The sequence below is a fragment of the Cololabis saira genome, chromosome 1, assembly GCF_033807715.1.
Source record: "Cololabis saira isolate AMF1-May2022 chromosome 1, fColSai1.1, whole genome shotgun sequence".
In the NCBI taxonomy this organism is placed as follows: Eukaryota; Metazoa; Chordata; class Actinopteri; order Beloniformes; family Belonidae; genus Cololabis; species Cololabis saira.
Window position 1 is genome coordinate 48,797,714 of NC_084587.1, and position 13,396 is coordinate 48,811,109.

General features: G+C 40.9%; 1 protein-coding gene across 1 annotated transcript; it reads left to right on the forward strand.

Moving 5' to 3' along the window:
* Nucleotides 1-1,658, forward strand: LOC133453786 (E3 ubiquitin-protein ligase TRIM21-like). Its single transcript, XM_061733120.1, has one exon. The coding sequence runs from the start codon at nt 5-7 to the stop codon at nt 1,616-1,618; it is 1,614 nt and encodes a 537-aa protein (XP_061589104.1). The 5' UTR covers nt 1-4; the 3' UTR covers nt 1,619-1,658.
* The last annotated feature ends 11,738 nt before the right edge of the window (nt 1,659-13,396 follow it).

Here is a 13,396-nt window from a genome sequence, read left to right on the forward strand (position 1 = left end):
CAACATGTCTGCTGGCAGCAACCGGAGATCTGCAGATCAGTTCCTGTGCTCCATCTGTCTGGATGTGTTCACTGATCCAGTCAGCACACCATGTGGACACAACTTCTGTAAAACCTGCATCACTCATTTCTGGGATGATAATGTTCTCTACAAGTGTCCCATATGTCAGGAGATGTTCAACACCAGACCTCAGCTGAAAGTCAACACCTTATTGAGAGAGATGGTTTCTGAGTTCAGACGTGAAGCTCAACAGAAATCCAGCAGCAGCAGCTCAGAGCAACAAGCTGCAGAACCAGGAGAAGTTCCCTGTGACGTCTGCACTGGAACCAGACTGAAGGCCCTGAAGTCCTGCCTGGTGTGTCTGCTGTCCTACTGTGAGACTCACCTGGAGCCTCATCTGACAGCTGCACGTCTGAAAAGACATCAGCTGGTGGAGCCTGTGGAGAACCTGGAGGACAGGATTTGTACGAAGCATGATAAACCTCTGGAGCTGTTCTGTAAGACCGACCAGACATGTGTCTGCACGCTCTGCTCTGTTTTAGACCACAAGACTCATGAGTTTGTTCCTCTGAGAGAAGAATATGAAGGAAAGAAGGCAGATCTGCAGAAGACAGAGGCTGAGATTCAGCAGATGATCCAGAAGAGACGACTGAAGATTCAGGAGATCAAAGAGTCTCTGAAGGTCAGTAACGATGCTGCAGACAGAGAGAAAGCAGAAGGTGTTCAGGTCTTCACTGATCTGAAGGAGTCTGTTGAGAGACGTCTGAAGGAGTTCATGAAGGAGATGGAAGACAAACAGAAAACTGCAGAGAAACAGGCTGAAGACTTCATCAAAGATCTGGAACAGGAAATCTGTGAGCTGAAGAAGAGGAGCTCTGAGGTGGAGCAGCTCTCACGCTCTGAAGATCACCTCCACCTCCTCCAAAGATTCTCATCCCTGGAAGATGCTCCACCCACCAAGAACTGGACAGAGGTCAGAGTCCATCCACCTTCATATGAGGGGACTGTGGTGAGAGCTGTGGACCAGCTGCTCGGTGAAGTTGAGCTGAGGAGGATCCAGCAGTTTGAAGCTGATGTGACTCTTGATCCTGATACAGCAAATCCCTGGCTCGTCCTGTCTGATGATGGAAAACAAGTCTATCATGTTGGTGTGAAGAAGAATCTCCCAGATAATCCAGAGAGATTCTCTCAGGATATTTGTGTTTTAGGAAAACAGAGTTTCTCTTCAGGCCAATTTTACTTTGAGGTTCAGGTTAAAGGAAAGACTGACTGGACTTTAGGAGTGGCCAGAGTGTCGGTCAACAGGAAGGGAGAAATCACAGTGGGTCCTAAGAAAGGTTACTGGACTGTTTGGCTGAGAAATGGAAATGAGTACAAAGCTCTTGCAGGTCCTTCAGTCCGTCTCCATCTCAGTTCTCCTCCTGAGAAGTTGGGGGTGTTTGTGGATTATGAGGAGGGTCTGGTCTCCTTTTATGATGTAGATGCTGCAGCACTTATCTACTCCTTTACTGGCTGCTCCTTCAGGGAGAAACTCCACCCGTTCTTCAGTCCTGACCTCAATGATGGAGGTAAAAACTCTGCTCCTCTGATCATCTGTCCTGTCAATCAAACTGTCTGATCTTTGATGGAATTAATCTTCATAAACACTGAATGTTCATTGTGTGTGTGTGTGTGTGTGTGTGTGTGTGTGTGTGTGTGTGTGTGTGTGTGTGTGTGTGTGCGTGTGCGTGCGTGCGTGCGTGCGTGCGTGCGTGCGTGCGTGCGTGCGTGCGTGCGTGCGTGCGTGCGTGCGTGCGTGCGTGCAGACAGACAGACAGCCTTATCATGGACGTACAGAGGTTTTTTAGACAAAAAGATCCAGGTTCAGGTAGGAGTGTATGATCACATGATGTGACTTTATTTCTCAAATATTCAATTAGAATGATGTAATTTGGATCAATTTATATCATTTTTTAGATATAGATTATTGTATATTATATAGATTAATATACAGATAATTTCATATTTGGTTGACAGTACAAAGAAAGAGAGGAGCAGATAAAGGACTTTTTTAGTATTTTTATTATAATTTTTTATATTAATGTAAGGAGACAGAGAAGGAGCTTACACACCACAAATAAGAATGCACCTACTTGTGTGGTATCAAGGGTCATCCACCATGAATTACACTTAAATTTGATCAAAATCACGATCTGGTCCAATAATTCTTTGATAATATGTTAATAATCTTGTAGGTTTCAGTTAAATTGTATTTTTCAGTCTGTAATGTGTAATGTGGAATTATTTCACCTTTTCTTTTAACATATTCTGAATAATACACGTGCATTATGTTTGTTAAATATTGTTAAGTTACCTTTTAAGATTTAGACAAATTATTCTTCAGGTTTAAACTGGAAAATAGAAAATTGATCAATTTACTCCCAGATGCAGATCAACTTACCCTAAACTGGGGCAAGTTGAGCCACAAGACAACTTTTCCTTGAGAAGTCATATTTTCATTGCCCGTTGTCATGGAGACGTTATTATCATTTCCATTGAATGACTAAAAACTGCTGGAATGTTGAAGTTTTTCCTGAATAAAGCAGAACTCTGTAATCTGTGTTTGTCTCTGATGTTACAGTTTTGATTTTGAAAAGCTCCATTTAAAGTTGCTTTTAAAGTCAGTGAGTGTTGGTTTGATTTACCAATTGTAATCAGATTACAATGCTGGTTCACTCCGTTAGATAGTTGGTCTTGCAGGGGTTAAAACCTGTATGAATATCAACTGTTTTGACTAGAAATTCATGTTAAATTAACAACTGTGATGAATTCTTAGCTGAGAGTAACCAGTCACCAGCAGAACATGTTTTTACTGACAAATCATTATTTAGTATAAGAGCACACTGGGACTGGAGAAGTCACGATGTCGGGTTTTTGTTTTCCGAGGCGACCTGAAGGCATCACTGAAGCTGCACCGTAATTACTGATCCCTGTCTGTGGAGCTAGAATAATGTCAATATTCACAAATGTACTGGACGTTTCACTGGTGCAGAGTTTTCTGAATCCATTTATATCAATTTCTGCTGGTGTTAGATTATCATTTAAATACTTTTAGTCAAATTTAACTGATCTTGTGAAAAGTGTGATATAGATGAATAGATGAATTACTTTGATAATTTTTAAAGACTAGAGAGTCAGAATGATTCGTAACATTTGTAATTTAAAAGTATGGATTATAAAGGAAAAATGATAGTCTAGAACAACAGTCCCTTCAGGCTGACTGCTGTACTCTCTCTTCCTCTACCTGGGGGCGAGGACAGCTCCCGGACCAATAACTGCACTAAGTAGTGACCTGCTAGCTCGGCTCAGTGCCACAGACCCTGTCAGGAACTTCATTCACAACAAATTCAACTTCATGGAAAGATACTGAACCTCTTGACATGCAGAAGCACCAGCGTAGCTCACAAGCTTAGCTTCCTGGCTTGTATTGGTAGTTGAACAATTAAATATTAAAGATTATTAACTAAACACTTGTCTTAACAAACAAGGGGATTAAGTAGTAGTAGTTAAATAAGACGTTTCACTTATGGCACTTTTGCACTAGGACTTACTCGGCCCGACTCGGCTCGTCACGCCTTTACCTGCCTCTACCCGTTTGTTTTTCCACAGCCAGGGGAGAAGTGGGCAGGTTGGGGTGAAGCTGCTGTGACGTACTCGATTGCGCAACCGCTTTGTTCATGTCAGAAATCAGCTGGAGCCGCGAGCGGCTGAGAGTAAAACAGCCCGTCTACATCCCTTTTTTAATTATCTCATCAGTCATCAGGTTTATGAACATCTGCACCTCAGAGTTGGATCACCAAACAGACGTTTTGCGCTTTATAATAAAATCGCCGCGAGTCGCAGGTCGCTCTCGCTCTGACTCCCGCTTCCTGATTCAAACGTCTGACGGCCCCGCCCCCCGACCAATCAGAGGCGTGGAGGGTGGTGACGTCCCCGCCCCCCGACCAATCAGTGGCGAGGAGGGTGGTGACGTCGGAAATAGTCCCGGCTCAGCCCGCAAAGAACCTCCCCAGAATGGTTACAGAAATAGTATCGGCTTGGAGCGGCTCTACCCGTCTCAGCCCCTTTATTAACGCGCCACTGTTAGGGTTGCCACCTTTCAGAAATAGAAATAAAGGACGCCCCAATTTCAGCAGCGCACGAGCCAAAAAAAAAGCCCCAAAACCTCTAAACTGCATAAAAATGTGTTTATTTTATATGAAAAAACGTGTTCTTTAATAGCATTGAACTTGCATGACTGTACAGACAGCCAACCATATAGCAGCTGAAATAGCCTCCTATGCTCTGTATGTCCACATCAGCCAAGGTGTAGAATATTGCTTCAGGTGAAGAATATGGTGTAAAAGTTAACTTATTTCAATAATTCAACTAGAATTTGGTGTAAAAGTTAATCTATTTCAATAATTCAACTTAAAAGGTGAAACTAACATATTACCTAGTCTTATTACATGCAAAGCATGATATGTTGAACCTTTATTTGTCATAATTTTGATGATGGAATTGTTTATTGATTTCATAAAATATTGTCTAATTTATTTTTTATTTGGGGTTTTCAAACTGTGAGCCATAATCAAAGAGCAGCGTCTTGCTGGTGCAGGAAACTGCTGCATGGAGATGAGTGACGGACACTGGCTGATTTATGGTTCCGCGTTGCACCAACGCAGAGCCTACGGCGTATAATGCGTGGTGACGCGAACGTACGGTGCGCGTCGCACGCGTACCCATCGCCGTAGCCATGCCGTCGATTTAACGCGGAACCATAAATCAGGCTTAACGCGGGCGAATTTGTCAGTTTTCTTTTCGTCTTTTCAACTGAGCACGCAAACACAAACTGAGGGTGCAATGCTTGCTTATGCACCATCGTAGAACCGGGCCTGGCATAATATATGTCCGTATTGGTTCAATACGGAACTTTTAATTCCCAGTTCCCAACCCCTACCTGGAAGTGAAGCCCGAGTCCTCCCCGCTGTCTGGCACATAGAAAGATCTGGGAACAGACGCAGCAGGTCCTGTTGTCCCGCCACAAAGATTTTGCTGGCCTTAATGTTTCCTGTGTTTTATTTTGTTATTATTGATCAACTTAGTGTTGATGTGTGTGTGACAGACGTGTGTATGGGGCGTTAATGAAAATACGGGACAAATCGCGTCCCGTATTAGTTCAATACGGGACGCAACATTTTTTTCTCAAATAAAGGACAATTCCGTATTTTACGGGACGGGTGGCAACCCTAGCCACTGTCCTTGCTGGAAGCCATTTTGAACTGACTGAAATTCACATCAGCGCGGTTTGAAAGGCTTAATGTGATTGGCTTATGAGTAAATCGTCCCCCACATGGGGTGCGTTCTTGTGATTGACTGAAACAAGGAAGATATCTGATTGGTTTTAGGTCATTCTGTATTTTAAAAAATACCTTTGTGGGTTGAGACAAGTCAGAAGAGTCTCAAAAGGAGGACCAGGAGTGGGTGAATGACCTGAACCGGTTCTTCAACCGGTTTGAACAACCATCCACTCCTCCCCCCACCCACCCAGCCCTGCTGCAACTTCCCCCTCTTCTGCTCCGAGGACTCTCACCTCAACCCCGCCCCCTGCTACCCCCCCTCCACAACCCCCCAACCCACTCTCAACTCCACCAACCCCCCTCCCTGCAACCCCGCCCAGCCCACCCACCACCCCCCCGCCCAGCGTGGTGCTCTCCACAGCCAAGGTGGAGAGAGGACTGGCCAGGCTCAAGGTGAGGAAGGCGACGGGTCCAGATGGCATCACTTCCAGGCTGCTCAGATCCTGCTCCAGGCAACTGTGCAGGACTTCGTGGAGCACATGTTCAACCTGAGCCTGAGGCTGCACAAGGTACCACAGCTGTGGAAGACGTCCTGCGTGGTACCGGTGCCCAAGTCGTCTCGACCCATTGCATTGTGTATATTGTGTATTGTGTATATACTGTCCATATTTTTTAATTATATATATCTTTTACTTTTTAAATTTTTACCCCCTTCCCCGCATGCGTGTGTGTGTGTGTGTGTGTGTGTGTGTGTGTGTGTGTGTGTGTGTGTGTGTGTGTGTGTGTGTGTGTGTGTGTGTGTGTGTGTTATACTCCGTACGTACCCACGCCTACGTCCACGGTCCAGTCAGAAGCAGCCAAAGGGGATTTTTTTTCACTGAGGTGGAAAACCGGAGCTCCCGGAGAAAACCTGAGAGTCCCAAATACGAAAATTAAATTCCCATCGCTGAGAGACACTTGGAGAGCATATTTTTCTTCTTCTTCTTGACGTTGAGCTTCAACCTCAGGAATTTGGCAACCGCCTTATCAAAAGCTGGGTTGTGTTTGGCCATGGCGCTCCGCAGCAGGATTTCTGAGGACCCAAAAGTCTTCAGGAGATTCCTGACCAAGTCCTTGGAGACGTCTCGGATGTTTGCCTCCGTACACAGGAGGTCACAGTCGCAGGCGTCCAGCTCGGCAGCCACCAGGCCCGTCAGACGGGTCCAGATGGCATCCAGGTCGTTCTCTTGGACCAGTCTCCTGTTCCTGCGGGGCACTTTGGTCACGAGCCGCAGAAGCAGAGCCATGGAGACCTGGTTGGTCAGACTCACGAACGCAGAGCTGGTGCTGTCCATGGAGTCCGGTCTCTTGCCCTTCCTCTTTCCCCCCGACACATTGGGGGTACTGGGGTAACGTGGAGCACTTCTACACGCAGGCCTGTGGTTATTAAGGAGGTTGAGCGAATGTCCCAGCTTCTTACACACCTGCTGGACGTAGAAGTTGTCCTCTGAGGGAAACCTCTGGTTCAGCTGGAGCGCCAGCTGCTGCAGCTTTGCTACGGCCTCCGTCAGGTCGTCAAAACCACCGCCCTCCTGGGCTTTGTGCATCTTCGGGTGAGCCCACGACAGCCATTCACCTGTCTGGACACCCGTCGCCCTGGTTTCTCCACCTCTACAAGGTGGCACTCCGGCTCTGGAGGATTCTGGGACACACGTTGCTGGGACGCAGTGACTTCCACGTCCACGTGGTTCATAGCACGGATCAGGTTCATCGTCTGAGGTGCTAGACTCCTGATCGGCAATTAACCTGTCCATGCATGTTTGGGGAGACTGGGCAAATCTAACCCGCTGAAGCTTTTCAGTGTGTTCTGGTGATACTTTTGACTGTTTCAATCCCATTTCAGATTTTTATTTTATTTTACTTTGTCTCGATGTAAAGCACTTTGAATTACCTTGTGTTGAATTGTGCTAAAAACGTTTTATGGACCTTGTTGTATCTTCCTAAAATAAGTCACTGTCCACACATGAAACTCTGTTTGTGGTGTTACTGAACCAGCTTGCAACATACACTGCGATACGACGGACCTACATGTACACCCTTGTATGTGACGTCAGAGAATCAAAGAATGTGCGTCATTCCAAAGTCCCCGCGTTGGTGCGCATGCGTGCATAGTTACGTAATGTAGTACACGCACACACACACACACACACACACACACACACACACACACACACACACACACACACACACAAACGTTCACGCACCCTTACCAGGATTTTAGACTTCCCCGAGGAAACAAAGTTTTTCCTGTTTTCTCACTTGACCTCAGCCTAAAAAGTGTTTCACAAAGAATAAGAAAAGCTGTTTGCCAAATGATTTCATTAAGCAGTACCCTTTTTTGCGTGGTTTGACAAGACGTCACATCTCGCGATATTAAAGACACGCCAAAGCGATCCACTTTAGCTCTTTAACAGTAAAAACACAAATGTACTAATTTATCCGTTTAAAACTTTTTAAATTGAACTTTACATATATTTTATAAATTAAACAAGGCACATTTTACATTCCAGAAAAATATTCTTTACAAAAACGAACACTGAGCGACCAAATCAAAGGAATTACAGAACAAGAAAATAAAAAATAAATAGAATTTAAAAAAATAAATAAATAGGAAGAAAAAACATGCAAATAATCAATCAGAAACTAGGGTACAAAGAAACTATTCAGATATGCAACAAAAATCGAATATTTTTAAAAGGGGATATTTATGGATGAAAAATGTAGGCATTAATTAATTTATTGATTATAATAAATTATAAAGGTCCTTGTTAACTACAAGAAATGGTTTCAATATCTGCATTACAAAAAGTACAAATCTTCAAATTTAAATGAAACATTTTATGTAACAAATCATTACACGGATAAACCTCGTTCATTATTTTGAAATGAACTTCGTTAGCCCTACAGGTGAATGGTGAGAGGAGAGGTAACTAGTTCTTATCTTAACTAAAAACCTTGCGGTGTAATGTTAAAACATATGTTTCCTCTTTAATGGGGAAGAGAAACACACCAAGTGTTTTTTGTGTACACCAAGCTCACAAATTACGTTTTATACACATCCCTTACCTTAACAGTAGTGATTAATATAAAGCAACGCATCATCTACCGATTTCTTGTGCTTAAAACAAAACATTTTTATACATGACTACCTTGGTACAAGATTTGTGTCCAAATCTCCAGATGAATTAAGCCTACTAAGGCAGTGCTGCTCCACTAGATGGCGCTGTAGGCCAGCGACTGTATCACCTACAGGAAGACCAGCTGAAACAAGTGACAAAACAATAACTACAAACGTATATAAAACCATCAAAATTCAATACAAAAGATATTAAAACGTGTCTTTTTGAAGGGTTTCACTTCATTCCTTAATCTCTCAGTCAGCTGCCTTGCTTCTTCATCCTGCTGGTCTTTGCTCACAGTTCTTATTGCTGGAGATATTTTCTGTACACAGGAAATGCCTTTATATGATTTTATTAGTGGCAGACAGTTTTTTGAAAGGTATCTTGCTGGTCTTCCTTTACACATCTTGGGTCAGATGTTGCTTTTTGCTTATTGGATCTGCGTTCATTTCACACATTCACACATTTACAATTATTATTCTTATTGTTAATGAAAACAATAACCATAATATTAATAATAATGTTATTAAGTAGGCTATAATTGAAGTTTACAATAGATCCAGATGGTAATTTTTTAAATTTTTTATTGAAAGACAAGATGCAAACAGCACAATACAACCGCCAGGGGGAGACATACACTCATCGGCGGAAAATCAGGACACAATGAAACAATGATCTACAAAAATACATTGAAAAGAGCACATAAACTTAAACCTTTATAGGGCGATTAACCATAGTACAAGCTGATGGGACCAGGGACCTGGGATGGAGCCCGCAAGGTGATCTTCAACCAGTTTGAGCGAATGTATCGGCCTCCTAAATCCAGACAGCTCTGACGTGAGCATTATTGATCTAAAATCATTTGTGTTGAATGATCAACTCTCAAAAGAAGTCAACACAAACCATCTGGTTGGAAAGAAAGAAGCAATGCTGGCTGATCAGGTTCATCATGGTATTAAAAAATCACATTAAAGGAGCATGGGGCAGGATAGAGGCAGGATTTATGAAAAAAATGTGTATATGTTTCAAGTTTTCTAGTAATAATGTCAGGTGAAGCGTTCCAAACCAAAACGAATGAGCCCTCTAGTGTATCTCTCCGTTGCCTTGAACAGGCTGTGTGCTGCAAAATGTGCTGCAATTCAGAGGCCGAATTTCGTTTGGAACGCTTCATCTGACATTATTACTAGAAAACTTAAAACGTATACAAATTTTTTTCATAAATGCTGCCTCAATCCTGCCTCAAGCTCCTTTAAACTTGATTAAAACACATGAACAAATCACTTTCTTTTTAGCTCTTTGTCCATGTTGTGGTCATCAAGTAGTGAAATGTTTCCATCACTTCATGACGCTTCTCTAAAACCTGCTCATCTGATTTCATTTCAATAACTGATCAAATGATTCAATTAGTAAAAGTTGATGAAAAACTGAGAACAGCTCAGCGGCAGGGATGTAGTGTTGCCTGGTGGATGGTTTAGTTGGAGGTCTGAGAGCGGTCAAGTGTTTTTGAAGTAGTGCACTGACAAAGCACAAACTGAGAAATTAAATCTGACCCGGTGACCTGGACATAGTTGTACGAGTCAAAAAAGAGAGGAATGGTTGTCACATGATTACTGCTTTGTCCATTTAAGGGGAGCTGCTGCACGAAAGCTTTTGTTTGCACTTCTTTATGTGATCTTGTTGTTCATGAATTGTTGTAAATTTGTAAATATTGTGGTAAATTAACCTTATTTTAAACCTGTTGCTCAGCATATGAAAGTGTAAGATCTCCAGACCACCTGAATCTCTATTAACTCCAACAACTTCATTGTTAAGATAATAAGGCTTCTTTTTCCACATACTGTCAAATAACAACTTATTCTACCCCTCAATGGGATTGGTTCCTCAACTCAACTGTTTATAGCCTCACAAAGCTGTAGATATGATTGTCTTCCTGAGGTCTACCTGTATTCATCAACAGCTGCAGATGTGTGTTAGTCTGATGGTTTGATCCCTGAGATGATTTCCTGCACACACAGAGAGACTGCAGTCCTGGTCTGAGGTGGAGGAGCCACTGGACTGATCCCACACCAAACATCATTTTGTTCACTTCATATTTACTTTCAATTTCTACAGCAGCCTTGTGGTCCGAGTATACAAGATCATTACTGTGACTGCGATAGAGTGCGTCCCCTGCTGGTAGCTTCTGAACAGTGAAAGTCAGCTCATTGCTTCAAGTCATCCTGGTTAAAATGATCAAATTCCACAGGATGAAAAAAAGATCTTAACGATTAATTATCAATAATCCATCTAAAATACCTCTAAAAATATTGTCTCCACATTCACCAGCTTTGTGTACAGAAAACCTGGTTCTAATATTTAGTTATTTATAACCAATATGGAAATGTTATTTGGTACGCTAAAGCAGAGAGTAATTTATGTCTGTGGGGATTTCAACATTGATTTGTTGAATCCCCAAAAACATAAAACGACAGATGATTTCATTGATGTCATGTATGGTATGAGTTTGTTTCCAACTATATCTAAACCTACCAGGATAACAACCCATAGTGCAACCTTAATTGATAACATTTTTACTAATAACGTGGATAATAACAAAAGTGGTATATTGATAAATGACATCAGTGATCACCTGCCTGTCTTTGCAATTTATGAATGTAATTATAAGAAGAAGAGTGTGTTAAATGAAGTCAAATATAAGCGACACAGATCTTCTGAATCCTTATCTGCATTCAAACACGAACTGTTGAAATACAACTGGAAAGGGGTATGTGAGGAAACTGAGGTTAATATAGCCTATGATAAATTTTTAGATATATTTATCAAACTTTATAATAAAAATTGCCCCATAAAACAATACAGTAACAAGAATAGATAGAATAGAATAGAATAGAATAGATGTAGATAATCCCTGGATGACCAAAGGATTACAAAACGCGTGTAAAAAAAATAATTCATTATACAGGTTATTCATTAAGCAGAAGTCAGTTGAAGCAGAGTTAAAATATAAAAAATATAAAAATAAATTATTAAATATTATGAGGGCTTGTAGGAAAGACTACTATACAAGACTAGTAGATAAGAATAAAAATAACATTAAAGGAATATGGAACATATTAAATAGTGTCATTAGAAATAAACCAGCTAAGCTCACATACCCCGACCTTTTTGAGTACAGGGATAAGAAGATCACAAACATGAAAGATATTGTTGATGGGTTTAATCACTTTTTTGTAGGTGTTGGTCCAAATCTAGCCAAAGAAATAAAAGGAACAGGGAAGGTTGCTGAGGAGGTGGCTTGGGGGGAGAGAAACTCTAACTCAATCTCTCTGGAAACTGTGGACAAAGGGGAAATTATAGAAATTATAAAAAATAGCGCTAATAAAACATCTACTGATGGAAATGATATTGACATGGCATTGATAAAAAACATCATTGATGGGATCATTGATCCCCTTTCTCATATTTATAATCTTTCATTGAGATCAGGAGTATTTCCAGACCAAATGAAACTGGCTAAAGTTATCCCTGTACACAAAACGGGTGATAAACATCTATTTACCAATTACAGGCCTGTTTCCCTTCTGTCCCAGTTTTCTAAGATACTAGAATCATTATTTGTGGTTCAATTGGACAGATTCATAGACTGCAATAAGTTGCTAAATGATGGGCAGTATGGGTTTAGATCATCAAGATCAACTTCCATGGCTTTGTTGGAGGTAGTAGAGGAGGTTACAAGTTGTATGGACAATAAGAAATATGCACTGGGTGTGTTTATTGACCTTAAAAAGGCATTCGACACAATTGATCATGGATTGTTGTTAGAAAAGATGGAGAGGTATGGGATTAGAGGGGTAGCACTAGACTGGCTGCATAGTTACATGAGTAATAGACAACAGTTTGTACAAATTGGAACTTGTAAATCATTGAGCCTAAACATTACCTGTGGTGTCCCCCAGGGGTCAGTACTAGGACCCAAATTGTTCATCTTATATATTAATGATATTTTTAAGGTATCAAATATTTTAAAACTGGTTGTTTTTGCTGATGACACAAATATTTTTTGTTCGGGGGACGATTTAAATCAACTCATAAAAATGATTAACATTGAATTATCCAAATTAAAAGATTGGTTTGACAAAAATAAACTGTCACTAAATCTGAGTAAAACAAAGTTTATCATATTTGGAAATCGCAAAATAGATATAGAAATTAAAGTAGAAATAGATCAGGTAATGATTGAAAGAGTATATGAAGTTAAGTTTCTGGGTGTAATAATTGATTACAGACTTTGCTGGAAATCCCATACTAAACATGTGTGTTCCAAACTAGCAAGGACAATAGGGATACTGGGTAAAGCCAGACATATACTGGATAAGAAGCCATTGCACACTCTGTACTATGCACTTATTGAACCTTATTTATCATATTGTGTAGAAGTGTGGGGTAATAATTATAAAAGCACTTTAAAAAAGATTTGCACTTTACAAAAACGAGCAGTGAGGTTAATAAACGGAGCAGGATACCTAGATCATACGAATAATTAGTTTTTAAATTCTTATTTGCTCAAGTTTCCAGATTTGGTGAAATTCAAAATGGCACAGACCATGTTTAAAGCTTGGAATAATAGTTTACCTGGAAACATCCAAACGTTATTTAGGAAAACAGATGGTATTCATGATTTACGGAATAAACACACTTTTAAACAGACAATGGCTCATACTACATTGAAAAAGATGTGCATTTCAGTGTATGGTATAACACTCTGGAACAATCTTGATGAAAGTGTGAAGGTCTGCAAGAACATCAGGCTATTCAAACGCTGCTATAAGCAGATTCTCATACTGAACTACCAACATTTGATGTTAGAATGACCATGATTTTTTATTTTATTCTTTTTTCATTGTCTTTTTTCTTCTGTGC